The sequence below is a fragment of the Dipodomys merriami genome, unplaced genomic scaffold, assembly GCF_024711535.1.
Source record: "Dipodomys merriami isolate MVZ:Mamm:240054 unplaced genomic scaffold, mDipMer1.0.p SCAF_5, whole genome shotgun sequence".
Lineage (NCBI taxonomy): Eukaryota > Metazoa > Chordata > Mammalia > Rodentia > Heteromyidae > Dipodomys > Dipodomys merriami.
In genome coordinates this window covers 44,491,163-44,510,434 of record NW_027206068.1, presented here as the reverse complement: position 1 = coordinate 44,510,434, position 19,272 = coordinate 44,491,163, and the positions used below count along the sequence as shown (strand labels likewise).

The following is a 19,272-nucleotide window of genomic DNA, read 5'->3' as shown; positions in this document are numbered from 1 at the left end:
ATCATGTTATGGGCATATTTTTTAAAAGAATATAAAGATCACTAGAGGAAAATTATGTTGAAATTCCCAAGGGTTAATGATTCAGTCTATATTTTAAAATACAATTTTGAAATTTAATTGAGTTTTTTGGTAGTTCCAAATAATTAATGCCCATATCATACCATCCTGGTAATTAGCAAAGAACATTGGAATTTTTTCATAAATTTCATCTTTTTACCTGGGAATATACAGGTCTGTACATAGTATTAAATATAAGAGAAGTAAAAACTGAAAGGAAAAAGAAAATGAGAAGAAATAGAGAATAGAGTAAAATTAGTTTATTTGAAGTATTTAGATAGTAGAAAGTTGACTCAACAGAGATTCAGAAGCTTGACAAAGAAAAAGTTAACAGTAAATAAAGATGACATTGATTATAGTTATGTACTTTAATGGCTGGATACACATTCTAAGAATTATGCTCTTAGTTATTATGTACCCCTGCAACATAACCAGGCAACAAAATCTTCTTGTACCACCATCATACAGTTAGCTCGGCACTGACCAAAGTGCACCACGGCACATTACTATACTCTATACTCAGTTCTTTCTCGGTTCTTTTAGTAAAAATGAATGGTCCTGATAAACCCAAGAAGGTAAACATTGCTGTTTTGGCTTTTGTTTAGGTGAGTTGTTCTTGGCAGTACTGTGGTGTGAACTCAGCCTTCCTGCTCACTGAATAGGTGCTATTAACAGTTAGGCCACATGTCCAAACCTTTTTCTGTTCATAATTTTTGAGAAGCAGTCTTGCTTTCTGCATAGGCACACACTTGGGCACCAACACCTGGAAGCCAGCCACCTATGTTAGGCTTCCTGATAGCTGAGATAACAGGCACATACTACAACAAGCTCGTGATTGAGAAGAGGTCTTGCAAACTTTTCTTTCTGGGCTGATCTGGAACTGTAATCCCCCAAATCTTAGCCTTCCAGAGCATGCATTACACTAACATTTTAATTATTCCTTCCTTTAATTCTAATTATCAGTTATCTATGAAATGCAATCTCTCAAACTATGCATTAAATTTTTTTTTTGGGTCCGGTCGTGGGGCCTGAACTCTGGGCCTGGGCACTGTCCCTCAGCTCTTCAGCTCAGGGCTAGCGCTCTACCACTTGAGCCACAGCGCCACTTCCAGCTTTTTGCTTATGTGGTGCTGAGGAATGGAACCCAGGGCCTCATGCATGCAAGGCAAGCGCTCTACCACTGAGCCAACTTCTCAGCCCGTTTGTTTATTTTTGAGTCTTAGGGCTTGAACTCTAAGCCTGGGCATTGTCCCTGAGCATCAAGTCAAGAGCTCTGCCTCTTGAGCCACAGCTCAAGGGTGCTCTTGAGCACCACTTCCAGATTTTTCTGATTAGTTTATTATAGATAAGAATCTCATGGACTTTCCTGCCTGGGCTGGCTTTGAACCCTAATCCTCAGATCTCAGCCTTCTGAGTAGCTAGGATTACAGGTGAGCCACCAGTGCCTGCCATAGAAACAATGTTTTTAAAGTACTTTGGCCATATTTACCCCTCCTTTACCCTCTCCTTTCACCCTCCCCTGTCCAGTTGGTTCCTCACCCACAGTCTCCTGTTTTATTAACCAAACTTAGATAAATATACATGTGTACACGTACATGAACACACACACACACACACACACACACACACACTTGTATATACTGGTACTCAGGCTTGAACTTGGGTCCTTAGCTATTTTGTTCATAGCCTGCTTTCTATCTCTTAAGACACACCTCCAGTCTAGCATTTTGCTGGCTATTGAAGGTGGAATTTTGCAGGCTTTCTTCCCCCACAGCCTTTGAATACTTATCTTCAGATCACAACCTCCTGAGTTTCTAGGAGTATAGGTTTGAACTGGTATCTGGCTCTTTTTTTTGGGGGGGGGGGGGAGGGTCCGGTCGTGGGGCCTGAACTCTGGGCCTGGGCACTGTCCCTCAGCCCTTCAGCTCAAGGCTAGCGCTCTACCACTTGAGCCACAGCGCCACTTCCAGCTTTTTTCTTTTTGCTTATGTGGTGCTGAGGAATTGAACCCAGGGCCTCAGGCATGCAAGGCAAGCACTCTACCACTGAGCCACCTTCCCAGCCCCTGGCATTTGGCTCTTTTACTTGAAAATATTTATATGCATGCCAAAATGGAACAAAACTGAAAATACATGTGATTTTTGTTTGCACACCTGAATTTGGTAAGACATTCATAATAATATTAAATACAGGCATTGATCTGACAAAGTTTGTTTTATATAACAAAAGGAAACTAACATAAATGGAGACAAAAAGATTGTATATGTTAAACTATTTGAGATTAAATGTCTAAAAAAATGTCTATGTAGAGAACTACAAGAAATACTAACTTATAAATATTCTCCATTAAGAAGAATTTGCCTTGAAGTCTGCTATCTTGGCATCTTGGCTTTCTGTTAATCACAAAAACATAGCTCCCAAAAGATTATAGAGAATATTGAAAAAAATTTTCCAACTAGAACCATATTGCAAAATGTACATTTCCCAGAAAAAGTGACAAAGTATTAGACAGAAACTCCTAAAGGGAAAGTATATTAATGTATCCCAAGAATAATTATTTTTGTAATGCTCATATAGTAACTTGTTTCGCCCAAAAGGATGCAGATAAAACCAGGTCCAGTGGCTCATACCTATAATCCTAGTTACTCAGAAGGCTGAGATCTGAGCATCAAGGTTTAGGCAGACAAATCTGTGAGACTCATCTTCAATTAACCAGCAAAAAAACAAGAAAAGGATGCATGAGCAAGAAAGCTGAATGAGAGCTGTAGGCCCCAAGTTCAAGACATGGACATGCGTGCATATGCAAATACACACACATACACAAGCACACATAAAAAAGAACACAGACACTCTGAAAACATTACAGGATGGAATAGGAGAAACCCTAGGTCTCCTTGGCTCAGGCCGAAACTTTCTGAATAGAGACCCGGAAACACAACAAATCAAAGAAAGGTTGGACAAATGGGATTGCATAAAGTTGCAGAGCTTCTGCATGGCAAAGGACATAGCTAGCAAGATCAATAGAAAGTCCACGGATTGGGAGAAGATCCTTACTAGTCATACAACGGACAAGGGTCTCATATCTAAAATATACTTGGAACTCAAAAAATTAAACCCCCCAACAACAAATCCTCAAAGAAACAACTGCCCAATAAATAAGTGGGCGAAAGACTTAAAGAGAAACTTCTCTGAAGAAGAAAGAAGGATGGCCAATAGACACATGAAGAAATGTTCAACATCCCTAGCCATAAAAGAAATGCAAATCAAAACAACATTGAGATATCACCTCACTCCAGTTAGAACGGCAAAAATCAAGAACTCTAACAACAGATGCTGGAGGGGATGTGGACAGAAAGGAACCTTACTTCATTGTTGGTGGGAATGTAAACTTGTTCAACCACTTTGGAAAGCAGTATGGAGGTTCCTCAAAAGACTTCACATAGAACTCCCCTATGACCCAGCAATCCCACTTTTGGGCATTTACCCAAATGTTTACAAACAAGACCACACTAAAGCTACCAGAACAACTATGTTTATTGCAGCATTATTTACCATAGCTAAGATATGGAACCAACCCAGATGCCCCTCAGTAGATGAATGGATCAAGAAAATGTGGTATATATACACAATGGAATTCTATGCCTCCATCAGAAAGAATGACATTGCCCCATTTGTTAGGAAATGGAAAAACTTGGAAAAAATTATATTAAGGGAAGTAAGCCAGGCCCAAAGAAACATAGGTCCCATGGTTTCCCTTATTTGTAATATCTAGTAGATGTATGAGTCAAGTGGAAAAGGTCAGATAATGTGATGTCAGGAAAATGAACCCTTAGATATGTATTTTAATGTTTTTTCTTTCATGCATGTGTTTCTAATGCATTTATAAGATTATCTCTTTGTTGCTTTGTATGTCCCTCCCCCACAGTATAACCCCTGCTTCCACTATATTTGATGTCAGTATAACTTGAGGAGGAGATGGGGAAAAACCAGTTCTTTAAGGATACAGGTGGACCTGTTGCAACAATGAGAAGTACAAGTTGTCATGTTCAAAACGAGCTTTACAACTTCAGTGCGTGGGGGGGGGAGGGGGTGGAAGGAGAAGAATTGGGATGGGGAGGAGGGGGGAGGCTGGGAAGGGATGTGAAGGGTAAACAAAGGAGGAGGCTGCAATGCTTGGTAAGAAATGTATGCATTATCCTGCCCATGTAATTGTAACTCCTCTGTACAGTATGTTCACAAATAAAATAAAATTTAATTTAAAAAAAAAACACAGATTTTCATATTTGACAATTCTGTCATCGTAGAGAATTATAGTTCTAGGAATATAATAAGCCCAATTCATAAGTTTATCATTATAAATAAGTAAACATTAATAAATACATTTCAAATGTGCTTCTTTTGTTCCCAATAGTACACTTCTAACCCAATCATGTATTTGGAGACTATTTATCTTACAAGACTTGAAACAACAGAAATCAAAGGCTTTATTTGTTAGAGTAAATACATTTAAAATATTCTTGTGTGTGTGTGCTGTTCCTGTGCTGTCCCTGAGCTTTTCGCTCAAGGCTACTGCTCTACCACTTGAGCTACAGCTCTACTGGCATTTTTGGTGGTTAAGTGCAAGAGTTTCACAGACTTTCCTGCCTGGGCTGGCTTCTAGCCACAATCCTCAGATCTCAGCCTCCTGACTAGGATTTACCAATGTGAGCCCCGGGATCAGGCCACATTTAAAATATTTTAAATAGCAACAACATTCTTATTAGATGTTATAAACATGAAAACTGCTGGTTAGAATATTCAAGGTCAAGTAACTTTTCAGATTAATGTTGAAATAAAATTTTCTAAATTTTACTCAATGAAGTTTTTCCAGACAAGGATCTTCTGCCATCCAGTGGAAGTTTTAGAAATTACAAAAGTATTAAAAACTATATCTGGCTAGTGTAAATAATTTGAAGTCAAATCTCATTGTAAATTACAGTAAAGTAAGTAACTATTAAAAAGGAAATAAGGAACATAGACAAAACTGGAGAGCTATACTTGGAAGTACTAACCAGGAAATATGGTAGGCTCAATTCAAAGTATGTGCTATGAACCTAGAACAGCTAGCCAAGCTATTCTATGCCATCTACTACAGTTCTTAGCCTGGGAATGGTAGTATACAAAGTGTATGAATTATTTTAACTTTGTAAGATAATTTTTAAGCACAGTATAGACGACAAGAGTAAAGAGTCACTGCTTCAAAGTGTAGAAACCTTTGATACTGAAACATACTTCTGATATGTTTTTTTGTTGTGTGTTTATAATAATGAAATATTTAATGGAAAATAAACCACACTGTATTTTTTTATTTCTATTCAAATCAAACATAAATGCTTAAGCATTTTAGAGCTGAGAAAATGAAGCATACTTAACTTTAGAAATGTTTCTAGTGCTTTAGGAATAAAGAAAACAAACTCTTGTAAACACAAATAGGAACTTCCCTTGGGAATTAAGCTAATTAAACCTAAACACAGTAAGAAGAATCTGAAATCTCTCAGGCCCAGAAAAAAATGGAATAGGCAGACTAACCTATGAATAGGTATAGTAACAATTTCAACGGAAAGAATGTAGTTAGCATAAAAACAAAGGACTAAGGGAAAACTTGCTACTGTGTGGTCAGCTGTCCAGGAACAGCAAAAGAAGCTGTAACACCCAAGCAAATGATCCCTAGAGAGATGCTGTGAGGGCTCATGGGAACTATCTCATGCCCACCTGCTTTTCCTCATTTTGACTTCATGGTTATCAAGCAACCTTCAAAATGCTAATTCAGTCTCAAAGAAATCCTTTATTTGCAATTTTCACAGTTAAAGCTGTTCTGAAAACAAAACCTTTTAGAACTTACCTTATCCTGGTATAAATAAATGGACATGAAGTCTATTTGTTTCACTTAGTGTTAATAATTCCTTTTTCTTTTCTGAAGATATAGGAATATATTTGATTATAGGTACTATCCTAGGTCCTACTGGAGTACTCTTAATTAAAATTGATTACAGAATCCTTATTACTGAAATAATAATTTAATTACAAGCCGGGCGCCAGTGGCTCACATCTGTAATCCTAGCTACCCAGGAGGCTGAGATCTGTGGATCGCAGTTCAAAGCCAGTCCTGGCAAGGCACATCCGTGAAACTCTTATTTCCAATAAAGCACTAGAAAACTGGAAGTGGCGCTGTGGCTCAAGTGGTAGAGTGCTCGCCTTGAGCTGAACAGCCCAGGGACAGCACCCAAGCCCAGAGTTCAAGCCCCACAACCGACAAAAAAAATATAATAATAATAATTACAAAATTAAACTGTGATCTTCTTACAGCTCTAGAAATCATGGTTGCATAAAGTGCACGGAGATGTTAGGAACACCCTGAAATTATATAAAGGTATATACGTTTCCAAACTTTATCACTGTTATTTTTAAGTAGTTGTACAATAGGGTTACAATTCCATAAGTCAGGTTATTAAGTACAATGCTTCTTGGTCAGTGTCACCCCTTCCTTCATTCTCTTCTACTTTCCCTCCCATTCCTACCCTCAAGTTACATAGTTCATTTATTACATAATGTACATTGAAAATAATTACTTCATTTGCTTACCCTTCTTCTCTCCGTTCGAAACTTTTTAAAATATAATTTTATTATTATTGTTATTATTACTATCTTTAAAGTATTATACAGAGGGGGTTACCATTTCACAATTCAGGAAACGCGTATATTTTTCTCTTTTGGAGAATGTCACCCCTTCCTTTGCTACTGCTAGTTTCCCCTTCCCATCCCTGTCAACAAGTTACACAGATCATTTTCCACACAGTTTATATGAATACCATGATTACATTATTTCACCCTTCCTTCCTACCTTTCTGTGCCCCCCCCACTTTTGCCCTGCCTTAAAAGCAGAAAAAGCAAAAAAAGGAACATACACAAACACCATCATCACCACCAAGAGCAACATAACATAACTCATTTTTGCATTTCCTGGAATTCATTTCAATAAATAGTATTTTAAATGTTCAGAGGAGTTACGCCTTTGGATTCCTCCCCTACTGGTATCCTCCTCTGCTCTGACTGTATGTGGATGCCTCATCGTGTGTACCTTATCATGTCAAGTTATATTTTGGATCTAGCTTCCACATATGAGAAAACAAATAATGTTGGTCTCCTTGTAGAACTATTCATTTCCCTGCAAATGACATAATCTTATTCTTTCTAGTGAAGAAGTAAAATTCCACTGTGCATATATACCACATATTTTTGATTCACTTGGCTACTTACTGTAGGTCATCTGGGCTGTTGCCATAATTTGGCCATTGTAAATAGTGCAGCTATGAACATGTAAGTACAAATGTCTGTCCAGTGTCCTGACTTGTAATATTCTTGGTAGTTTGCTAAAAGTGGCATGGCTGGGTCATAAGGAAGTACTAGGCTTAGTTTTTTAGGCACATTTAAACCACCTGCCAGAGTGGGTGTACTAGATTATGTTCCCATCAACAGTGTAATAGAATTCCTTTTCTCCCACATCCTCATTAGCATTTGTTGTTCAGATTCACAGAGTTGGCCAATCTTACTGGGGTGAGATGAAATCTTAAAGCTGTTTTGATTTGCATTTCCCCTAAAGGGGTCTTTTGCTTTCTTGGCTAATTCCTAATTTTATTTTATTTTTTTGGTCGGTCATGGGACCTTAACTCCGGGCCTGGGCGCTGTGCCTCAGCTTTTCAGCTCAAGGCTAGTGCATACCACTTGAGCCACAATGCCACTTCTGGCTTTTGCTGCTTATGTGGTGCTAAGGAATTGAACCCAGGGCCTCGTGCATGCAAGGCAAGCATTTTACCACTGAGCCACCTTCCCAGCCCCCTAAATATTTTTTTAATAAGTTTTTTATTGTGAAAACCTAAATATTTTTTGAGGCTACTGAAAATGGCATTACATTCCAAGCTTTTTTAAAACTGAAGTAATAGGAATATGTACTTATTATTAAATACCTTATTACTGAATTCTGAGGCACATCTGATAAAGAAGCGAATATAAATATTCTTTTTTTTAATTTTTTTATATTTTATTTTATTTGTGAACATACTGTACAGAGGGGTTACAATTACATAGGCAGGATAATGCGTACATTGCAAATATAAATATTCTAACTTCTGAGGAAAAGAGCTTTCTTTGCCAGCTCTCTTCCAGACAAGGAGCAAACTGACATTCTGGCTTACAGGTGATGCTATATAAATGTAAGTAGCATTGAACTTGATTGCAAGAATCAGATTACTTCTAGAAATGTTTACAGTGATAAACTCCACTTTATAGTGATAAAGTCATTATCTCTAGTTTGTAGTGACAATGTCTAGTTCAGACTACAGGATTGACTGATTGGCTTTGTAACTCCAATTTCTTTCCTAAGCCCATGGATTTCATTGAAACAAAGAAAAACAGTAACAAGAATTTCATATTACAAAGAAGCACTATTTCATTCTCTTTGATCCCTTTTTAAAGACCACGTGCGCTTGAGTTAAAAAAAGATATATGACATATCACCATTCTATAACTATGATCATTAAATAAATCTCCATGCAAAGGCTACAAAATAACATAACTGAATGGTACCCAAATGACCTGCTCATAATGCTAGATATATCCCACACACAAACAATCCATGTAATAAACAGAAGTAATTCATTCCCTTTCTTCCACAATCTAAATACAAACTACAAATCAGGATATTCCATAACCAATAATTAGGTAAAGAGAGGTGTACAATTATAAAACTAGCAAAATACTCATCTAAACGCTAATTATGCTAAAGAAACTTCAAACATGCATGGCATGTAACTTAATTATATACTTCATCTGATGATCAATTTTAAAGTCATAAATAAGAAATGGATGTTATAAGCCGGGCATTGGTAGCTCATGCCTATAATCGTAGCTACTCAGGAAGCTGAGATCTGAGGATTGGGGTTCAAAGCCAGCGAGAGCAGGAAGAAAAGGCCAGAAATGGCTTTTTGGCTCAAGTAGTAGAGTGCTAGCCTTGAGCACAGAGAAGCTCAGGGACAGAGCCCAGGCCCTGAGTTCAAGTCCCAAGGACGGGGAAAAAAAGGATGTTACAAACAGGTGGCTACATGAACTCTGAAGCATTTCTTCCTCTTAAAAACAAATGCAGTAAACATCAAAGCTAAATATCACATTATGATAGATCTAAAAAAAAATCAAGAAATACAAAAGTATGTGCCTTTGTAAAAATGACTTTTTTAAGAGAAAATTTCCAGCATTATACAACTACTTCACTCTGTTAACTCCTAAAGGCTAGAGTTTTTGACTACCTTCTCCTAAATGTCAGTTTTCTAACTCTGACCACCCATTCTGGGCACCTGGATCCACACCTTTTGCTTACTAACTACAGATAATAATTTCTAAATATCTACAGCCACAGACTGTCTCCTGAATGTCTAGTGACAACTCAACCTTTGCAATGAAAGTTTTAATATAATATGTACCAAACAGGCTCTCTCTGCTCTTTTCTAGCTTTCTCAGCTCTTTCCTTCTCTTCTCTTTCCCAGCTCTCTTCTCTTTCCTAGCTCTCTCTTTCCCAGGCCTTTCCCCACTGCACGAAGGGCCAAGATGGCCTGGTGCCAGCCAGAACGATGAATAAACCTACCCCTTACCTGAATACCATGTGCGTGCTGCTGTTCTTACTCAGAAACCTAACATAAATGGTGCCATGACTTGGATAAAGGGCTTAAAGTCAGGATAGGTGGGATTCCTCTCCAGTTTTTTTCCTCTTTTTTCTTTTTTGTTTGTTCTTCCCTTTTTGCTCTGAGGAATACCCACAGTTCTGATGGCCTTTTGCGAACCAGTCTGTCTGCTGCGGACACAATGCATAGATACCATTGCTGCCTTCACATCCACGTCCACAGCACTTCTCTACTCTGGTGAGTGAAACTCTCTACAGCTCTCTGTTGCTCAGTCTCTGTCCAGATGTGGTGCCACGCCAGAGAGCTCCTACGGCCTTTCGCTGAAAGGCCGGTCACCTCTGAAGCCGAGGATGCTTGGTTTTGGGGGCTTGGCCATTTCTCTCTAGAGGGTTCTGGGGGAAGTCGGGACGCCACTTCTGCCTGGTCAGCTCTCCTTTACTCACCAGACTGACTCTCCTACTCATTTAATGGGGTGCTGCGAATCACGCCTGAGCTGTGAAATGCCTCCTGCACTCCCTGGAAAGCCAGAGTGCCTCATTTTTATGCCATTCTCAGATGTAGACAGTTTTTGCCACTGCAATGGTAAATGGTCAGAAGTCTGTTTACTTTCAGGCTCTCTTTGCTCTCTCTCTGCCATTTATGTCCAACTTTCCCTACCTCTTCCTTTCTCTTTTCTACATTTTGGCTTGTGCCCTGAAGAGTATGACGCAGGCTGGGTCCCAGGGACCCCCCTCTAGGTTCCCTCTCAAAGGCTAGCCAATGTAGGCTTGATCTATTTGTTCAGGGTTTCTTTGCATTCTTTCAGAAATTCGCCATCTTGAATCCGCCATCTTGGCCACATGGTGGGTTAAGGGTTTGTTTGGCCCCATCTGACCCTTAACCTTCCACCAAGCTTATTACTCCATCCATCTATTCTAAGGTGCCTTGCTAACAAGTTGCTCTTTTCACAGGCCCTGGTAACTGAGGCCCAACCATCTGATGTGCTTTGTTAGCAAAGACGTCTAAACATTGTTGTCAAAATGTTAAGTTTTGAGTTTTGTCTTTTTTATTTTGTGTTATGTATTCTGGTACTGACTACGTGACTCTAAAATATTGGGCATATCTGTGCTAAGATTCTCACATCTAAGAAGTTTTGTCATTCCAGAATATTTGTTGGTCAATTCTTGATAAGAACCAGGTAAGCTCTATTTATTCTACTTGATGTCCTTGTTGCTTTAATTGGAAATAATAAAGGGCTTTTGTGGCAAAGATTGCAGTTCAAAGCCAACTCAGGCTGAAAAATTCCTAAGACTCTATTTCCCAACTAACTTGCAAAGAGCTAGGCTGGAAGCATGGTTCAAGACTCTTATCTCAAACCAGCAAACACTGCAAGTGGTACTATAACTCAAAGTCGTTCAGTGCTGGCCTTGAGCAGAAGTGCTCAGGGACAGTGCCCAGGCCTTGAGTTCAATCCTCGAATACCAACTGGGACAAGCCATCCCAGCAACAAGCACCTACCTAGACTCAGCCAGTCTGGGGAACAAGGGAACATGGAGAGCAGTAAGAGGAGATGATGTCACATCAACCACTTTGTGCCTGCCCTTTCAAAATTAACCAGAGCAGGGAGGTCAGTGGAAGTAAGAAGCCTGCCCATCCAATGTCTCTATACCTGTCTACCTATTAACTGAACAGGAATTTATATTCTTGCCTTTGTCACCTCTACCTAGTTGCCAGATGTCAGAAGTAGCTAGGGACATTTCTACCAACATTTTCAGCCCCAAGTCCTTCCTCTTGCCATTTATTTGCTCTCTAGTATTTTTTTTTCCAGCCCCTCAATGCTCATGAGACTTCTCCAGACTTAATCTAAGGACTCATGCCACCAAGGGACAGCTGCTGCTCACTGGACCAAATTCCAGCCTTTCACCCCTATTGTCGACACCCCTTGTCAGCAGGAAGTAGCCAGAGAGAATCTGCACCCTATTTCATGATTATTAAAAGGCTGGAATGTAAGGTCTGCTCCTGGATGGCGAGCAGACTCCACCCAGTACCTGCATTACCTAGGCAACTGACACAGCTGGAAGAGGTCTGCTGAGGTCACATCTGAATTTGATGTGGCCACACCTTTCTCTGCCCATACCCTAGATAGGCCTAGCCCAGGTCCTGATGCCCTCTCTCTACTCTTTTCTAGCTTTCTCAGCTCTTTCCTTCTCTTCTCTTTCCCAGCTCTCTTTCTCTTTCCCAGCTCTCTCTTTCCCAGGCCTTTCCCCACCGCATGGAAGGCCAAGATGGCCTGGTGTCAGCCAGAACGATAAATAAACCTACCCCTTACCTGAAAAAAAAAATGTACCAAATAGAATTTACTTCCCACCTATTTCTCCTATGTACCTATTCTGGTTATTGGTACCATATTCTAAAACCTGGAAGTAATCTATTCTATTTTCTAATCCTTTATCAATCACCAAGTCCCATTCTACTTTAAAGGGAAAAACTCATGACTTTATCTCCACTTTCAATGGTTTTGTTTTGGTTCAGCTGTATATATTTGAGATTACTCTATCCTCTAATATTTCTCCCTTATCTCCAATCTGGCTCTTTCTTCAATCATTCCTCAATAACACTTTCTAGAATATGGTTTGAAATATGTCCACTACTGCTTACAAATCTTTTGATGAGTCAAAACAAAATCTTAAAAAATATTTAGCAGAGTATTTTTTCTTGCCATCTCTTTAACTCTTTCAGTTTTTTTCATATAAGACACTAACTTCCAAACGTATTACTGCAGTTCTTAGAAAAAGTCATACTGTTTCTTACCTCAATGCTAGGCCTAGGTTATTCCTCTTTCTAGAAAACAATTTTCTTGACATAGCAACGGTCAAGCTCAGTTACTCTTCCTCCATTCCTCCTTGCTTCCACAGCTAATTGTCTATTCTACTCTATTAAACCTGGACCAATATGAAAATAAAATATATTTACTACTTATTTTGAGTCCCACAATGCCTACCACATTACCTGGCAATATTAAGTGACCAATACTATTTGTAGACTGTTAAGACTTTTCCTTTTTTTTTCCCTAGAGATAAAATTCCCATTTATAAACTTCCAAGAGACATACAGCAAGACAATATTTAGGAAAGCATGATAGGAACCAAGTGATATAAATAAATATAGATGAAACATGATAACTAAACATGTGGCTCTCTTCAAAGCAGCTGAGAGCACAGCGCTGTTTGTATATGTTTTAGTTGCTGTTTAATCTTTTAATATTTATTCTTAGGTCCTAAAAAAAAAACCCAAAGTGGTAAGCACAGAGACAAATCAAAAGCATTATATAAATCATCTATTTTTCAAAACTGAGTTTAGTCACAACTGGAAAAATGCCATGGACCCAATCTACCCAACCCAGTCTGACTTCTCACAGTTGCCTCCTAGGACTTGGGAGTAAGTTTATATTGGGCCTTTTATTATGCTATTATCATTCTCATGAACAGATTCCCAGCATCACTTGCTGAGCTTGTATTTTATTCTGTTACAGCAAGAAATTTCATAATTTCAAAGTTTACCCTCTATGCATTGCCTCCTGTATTCTTTTTATTCAGTGTTACTCATACCCAATTTGCCCAATATTAATCTACTGGAGTAGATTAATAAATCTACTCCAGTCCATAATTAGCTTTACAAGACAAGAAAGATTCCTAGTGACAAAACTGCATAGACTAGGGGAAAAACAAGTTGTTTAAATAAGGATACAGGTGGACCTGTTGCAACAATGAGAAGTACAAGATGTCATGTCAAAAATGAACTTTACAACTTGGGGGGGAGGGGGAGGATTGGATGGGGGGGAGGGAGGATGGGAAGGGAAGGGAAGGGTAAACAAAGGCTACAATGCTTGATAAGAAATGTACTCACTATCTTGCCCATGTAATTGTAACCCCTCCGTACAGTATTTTCACAATAAAAAAAAAAAAAAACTGCATAGACTAGTTAAAACTCCAATGGTGTTACTCTTGATAACCCACTCAAACCATAAGCTAGTAACTAGTCACATTCAGATAACATGCCAGCTTTATGATCAACATATAATTCCAAGCCATATCTGGTAGTATGAAATATAATATAACATTAGATGTTTTTAAGAATATGTTGAAGGGTTTCCCACTCCAGTGATAAAACTGACCCAGCCACGTTTTTATTCTCTCTGAGTCATTAGCATTTCTCTACCTCTACTCTTTGGGAAAGATCACCAACATTTCTTTTTTTTCTTTTTTTTTTCCAGCTGTGGGGCCTGAACTCTGGGCCTGGGCACTTCTCTCAGCTAAAGGCTAGCACTATACCAGTTGAGCCACAGCTCCACTTCTGGCTTTTTCTGCTTATGTGATGCTTAGGAATCGAACCCAGGGCCTCATGCGTGCAAGGCAAGCGCTCTACCACTGAGCCACCTCCCCAGACCTCCCTAAGACCCTTTTTTTTTTTTTTTTTTTGGTCAGTCATGGGATTTGAACTCTGGGCCTGTGCACTGTCCCTTAGCTCTTCAGCTCAAGAATAGTGCTCTACCACTTGAGCCACTGCACCACTTCCGTTTTTCTGAGTGGTTTATTGGACATCAGAGTCTCACAGACTTTCCTGGTTGGGCTGGCTTTGAACCTCAATCCTCAGATCTCAGTCTCCTGAGTATCTAAGATTATAGGTGTGAGCCACAGGCACCTGCTCCCAAGACTTTTTAAAGAAGCAGGTCTGGAGTTATCACTAAGTATCATTATTCCAACAATACTGTGAAATATGTGAAATTTACGTAATTCCCTAATCTCAATTAAAAAGAAAAGTGAGAAGGGATGGTTTAGGAGCGATGGGTGACAATATTGTCAGACACCTTGTATTCATATACTGTTTTGTAGAATGGGAACTTCTTTGTACAACTACTTAAAAGATAATAATTTAGAAAAACATTTAAAAAAAAAAAAAAAGAAGCAAGTCTGGTCATCTCTGTAATCATCAACTACTAGAACCACCTACATCCTCCTATCTATGGGGTCACTTCTCACTGGGATCACGGGTACATGCCAACCCTGGTCTGGAACCCTGATCTTCCCAATCTCTGCCTCCAGAGTAAGCCAGCTACTCCAGCCTTTATAAAACTTGAAAATACTCTAATCTCGACTCCATTCATCTCTTGAAATTTACCAATCAGATTTCCCATGCCCTAGAATTTTTCTTCCTAACCCTCCACTCAAAAATTTAAGTGTAAAGTATCCAATCCCTAATGTTCCTGCTTGTTTAAAATTTAATCCAAAAGTGCAGGGGATAAAACAAAATAACCATGACTCCTGAGCCTAGAGAAACACCTTTTACCAGGGATTTCCTCCCTCGTTCACGTAAGTCAACAGTCTTTTCATGTTATATTATTTCTGTATCTGTGAAATGAGGAAGTTTTATGAAAGTCCTAAGATTTTAAAACCAAAAACCATGGAAACAAAGCTAAATCTGGAAACCTAAGTTGAGAGAAAGCAACAGAAAGAACAGAGGAGCCGTTAATTTGGGGATCTAGTTAATTTGGGGACCTGCGGGCATCCGCAGGATCAAAGGCGGACCTGGCGGCGAGGAAGCGACTGGATCTGCACCCGCGGGGAAGGAACCCAGGGGAGCGGGAGAAAGAGCAGTGCGTGTAGGGCGGGTGGGGATGTCACTCTTTAAAGTGTAGTTTCAAGAGCCGGAATGGACCACACTGCTTCGTTCCAACAAACAGGCGGCGGCTGGAGCTCCGAGAGGGCCGGAGACAGCCCCGAGGCCCCCAGAGGACTGCAGCAAAGAAGAGGGGCCGCCACTTGCCTCCCATTCCTGCATGAAACGCCTGGCCTCGTCAGCACCAACGGTCTTATGCCTCCTAAATTCATCCTTCACATACTGGTCACCCAGGGCTTTGAGGTCCGGGGGAAGAGCCCGGTGCAGCTGCAAGATGCGTCTATACAAGGACCGGACCCGTAACACATGCTGCCCCGGCATGGCGCCTCGAGCACGCGCACTCGCGCCAGGGACAGCCCACTGCGCCTGCGCAAAGGGTCAGCCCCTCGCCGCCGTCCCCTGAGAAGTCGCCGAAGGGTGAACCGGAAGACGGAAAGAAAAAGGGCTGGTGACCTTCATCCGGTTTGGTCCGTCCTCCAATCAGGTCCTTCCGGAAACCCGAACTTTGCTTCGGATGGAAATCCGGCGGGTCCTTTTCTGGTGCAGACGTGGCCTTTACCGAATCGGGAATTCTTTCCGGGCCGTGTCTGGTGGAGGGACTTCGGCGGACGCCATGTGCGTACCAGTTTGTCCCCTCTCATCCCATCGTCTTTCCATTCACCGTCCACATTATGGTCCTCCGAAAAGACCTTCTAGGGTTTAACCCAAGCACCTTGAGGCATCTGGAACATTCCTGAATTTTGTGTGTGAGCCCTGAGGACGGGATTAATGTCTTCCCCCAGCAGCCCACTCCCTTTACACAGGGCTGTGATCCAGTGTGTGCCCTGGACGCAGCACTAGGGAACCACGAATCAAAGGCTTTGTACAGTCAAGTTGCCTGTGGGAAAAAATACTGCCAGGCATTTGAAATGAATTGTTTTCCCGGGACACGAGCCTAGAGACTCCAATTCAATAGTGTGGAGTGAAAATAGGGAATCCAGATGTTCACATCTGTGTACTGGAGATTGAACCCAGGGCCTTGCACATGCTAAGCAAACACCCCCTTACCACTGAGGTATGCCCCGACATACATGTGTATATATGTGTGTGTGTGTGTGTGTGTGTGTGTGTGCAAAAAATAATTTATAATTTTGATATATATCTTAGATATAATACATATGTATACACACACTCATATATATACATATATATATATATATATATGTATATATATATATTACACCCTGCTGCTGTCTTTTCTTGGGGGTTGGCTCAAATTTGACCCTCCAGCCCCCAGCTTCTAAATAGCTGGAATAACAAGCATGGGTACCATGGCTATATAAAGTTCTACCTTTCACAAAAGTGATACTGAAAGTGTTTTTCCAAAAATCTTTGTCCTCATCGTTTTTCTCCCATCACATGTTTAGTCTTTCAGTAAACACTAAAGCCTCCATCAATATACTGGATGCAGAATGCATCCATTTTTCAGTTCACATTCTACCATAATTCCTTTCTCCTCCCCTCTCTTCCTCTTCTGTATCTCTGTCTGTCTCTCTCTCTCTCTTCACCCTCACCCAGATATTGTAACAGCTTCCTTATATGTGTTCCAAGACCTGACTTGGCCATGATCTAACTAAATTGTAAATCAGTTAATATCACTCATCTGTTCAACAAAACCCTTCCATAATCTTCATGTTAATGTTCTAACTTGTCACTTGGCTTTCTCCCTAACCAGTCCCAGTCACACTAACCTTCTAGCTCTTAGTTCATCTTTTAAAAGGCTAGGCACACTCAGGACTGCCATCTACTTGGAATGTTTTGCCACAGGTATCTCTTACCTAACACCTTTATTTCACTCAGCTCATTACCTTTCCTACCAGGCCTATTTGAAATCCTACTTGAAATGGCCACAGGACCAAACTAAAAACTACCTACTGTTGCTCCTCTGCTCCCCTCACCCAAATTAATATAGTATTACTTAATTACTCTCTGTTTCTCCCTACAGAGTTCACAGGCCAATTATTTTTTTTTATTTTATTTTAAAGATGCTGTACAGAGGGGTTACAGTTACATGACTAAGGTAATGAGTACATTCTTGTCGAACATTGTTACCCCCTCCTTTGATTTTCACCTACTATCCTTTCCCTCTCCTACCTCCCCTCCCGCACCCCAAGTTGTAAAGATCATTTCCAATATAGTGTCTTGTGAGTATCCTTGTTGCAATGAGTCATTCTGTGTCCTTGTTTCAGTATTTTGTTATTCCCCTTCCCCTTCCCAATAAGCGTATATACAAGATGCAGGGTTCCAAAATCAAATACAGTGACAACAGGGGATATACTATAGGGGGAAGAACATATAAAGGAAACAAAAAAAATCACATAGTACATTAAAAACAACAACGAATAAGAAGAACCTCTTGTGTCCATATCTTGGGGTTCATTTCACTTAGCATTATCTTTTTTTTTTTTTGTCAGTCATGGAGCTTGAACTCTGGGCCTGAGCACTGTCCCTCAGCTCTTCAGCTCAAGGCTAGCGCTCTACCACTTGAGCTACAGCACCATATCCAGTTTTCTGGTGGTTTATTGGAGATAAGAGTTTCACGGACTTTCCTGCCTGGGCTGGCTTGAACTGCAATTCTCAGATCTCAGCCTCCTGAGTAGCTAGGATTACAGGCATGAACCCCCGGTGCCCGGCTTTAGCATTATCTTATATGGTACATATGTACATAGCTTTTGAGCTTTACTGTGCATCAATAAGATTATCCTAGTTATTGCAAATAAGGAAAACCATGGGACCTATATTTCTTTGAGTCTGGCTAATTTCACATAATATGATTTTTTTCCAAGTCTTTCCATCTCCTAATAAATGGGGCAGTGTCATTCTTTCTAATGGAAGCATAGGATTCCATTGTATGTATGTATGTATGTATGTATATACATATATACATATCTATCACATTTTCTCGATCCATTTGTCTACTGAGGGGCATCTGGGTTGGTTCCATATCTTAGCTATGGTGAATAGTGCTGCTGTGATAAACATAGTTGTGCTATCAGCTTTAGTATGGCCTTATTTGTGATCATTTTGATACATGCCCAGAAATGGGATTGCCAGGTCGAAGGGGAGCTCTATGTATAGTCTTTTGAGGAACCTCCATACTGCTTTCCAGAATGGTTGAAGATACTGCACCAACAGTGCAGTAGTGTTCATATTTGGCCACATCCCCTCCAGCAACTGTTGTTATTAGATTTCTTGTTTATAACCATTCTAACTTGAGTGAGGTGAAATAATGTTGTTTTGATTTCCATTTCTTTTTTTTTCTTTTCATTTCCATTTCTTTTATGACATCCACAACATTTTTGTGGATTCTTTTCAGTAATTTATCAATGACATAATCCTGTTAAAAACATATTGTTGAATTAATGTATGAAATTCATTAATAGTGTCAAGATCTTAGATTTGCCAGCCACCAAAGGAGTGTGAGGACCTATGTGATCCCTCATATATCCCAGACTTCTGTCCATTCAGACTTTTGGAAATGCAGAAATGACATATAGCCTCACAAAAACTTAGTCATAATCTCTTTCAGGGCCCACCATAGTTCCTTACAAACAGTAAGGGATATTTATTGCTTTGAATGCCATTTTTCCATTTGCTTAAATTTAAAGAAAATATTTGCTTAAAAGAACAATGAGGGGCTGAGAAGGTAGAGCGCTTGACTTGCATGCATGAGGCCCTGGGTTCGATTCCTCAGCACCACATAAGCAAAAAGAAAAAAGCCTGAAGTGGCGCTGTGGCTCAAGTGGCAGAGCATTAGCCTTGAGCTGAAGGGCTGAGGGACAGAGCCCAGGCCCAGAGTTCAGGACCACGA

General features: G+C 40.0%; 1 protein-coding gene across 1 annotated transcript in view; it reads right to left on the bottom strand.

The window, feature by feature from the left end:
• Sdhaf3 (succinate dehydrogenase complex assembly factor 3) overlaps positions 1 to 15,780 on the bottom strand; it is a 32,912-nt gene extending 17,132 nt beyond the window's left edge. Inside the window, exon 1 of the mRNA XM_069996546.1 lies at positions 15,570 to 15,780. Within this exon, the coding sequence (XP_069852647.1) occupies positions 15,570 to 15,743 (174 nt within the window). The 5' untranslated portion in view covers positions 15,744 to 15,780. The remainder of the gene's footprint in view (positions 1 to 15,569) is intronic.
• Positions 15,781 to 19,272: the final 3,492 nt, after the last annotated feature.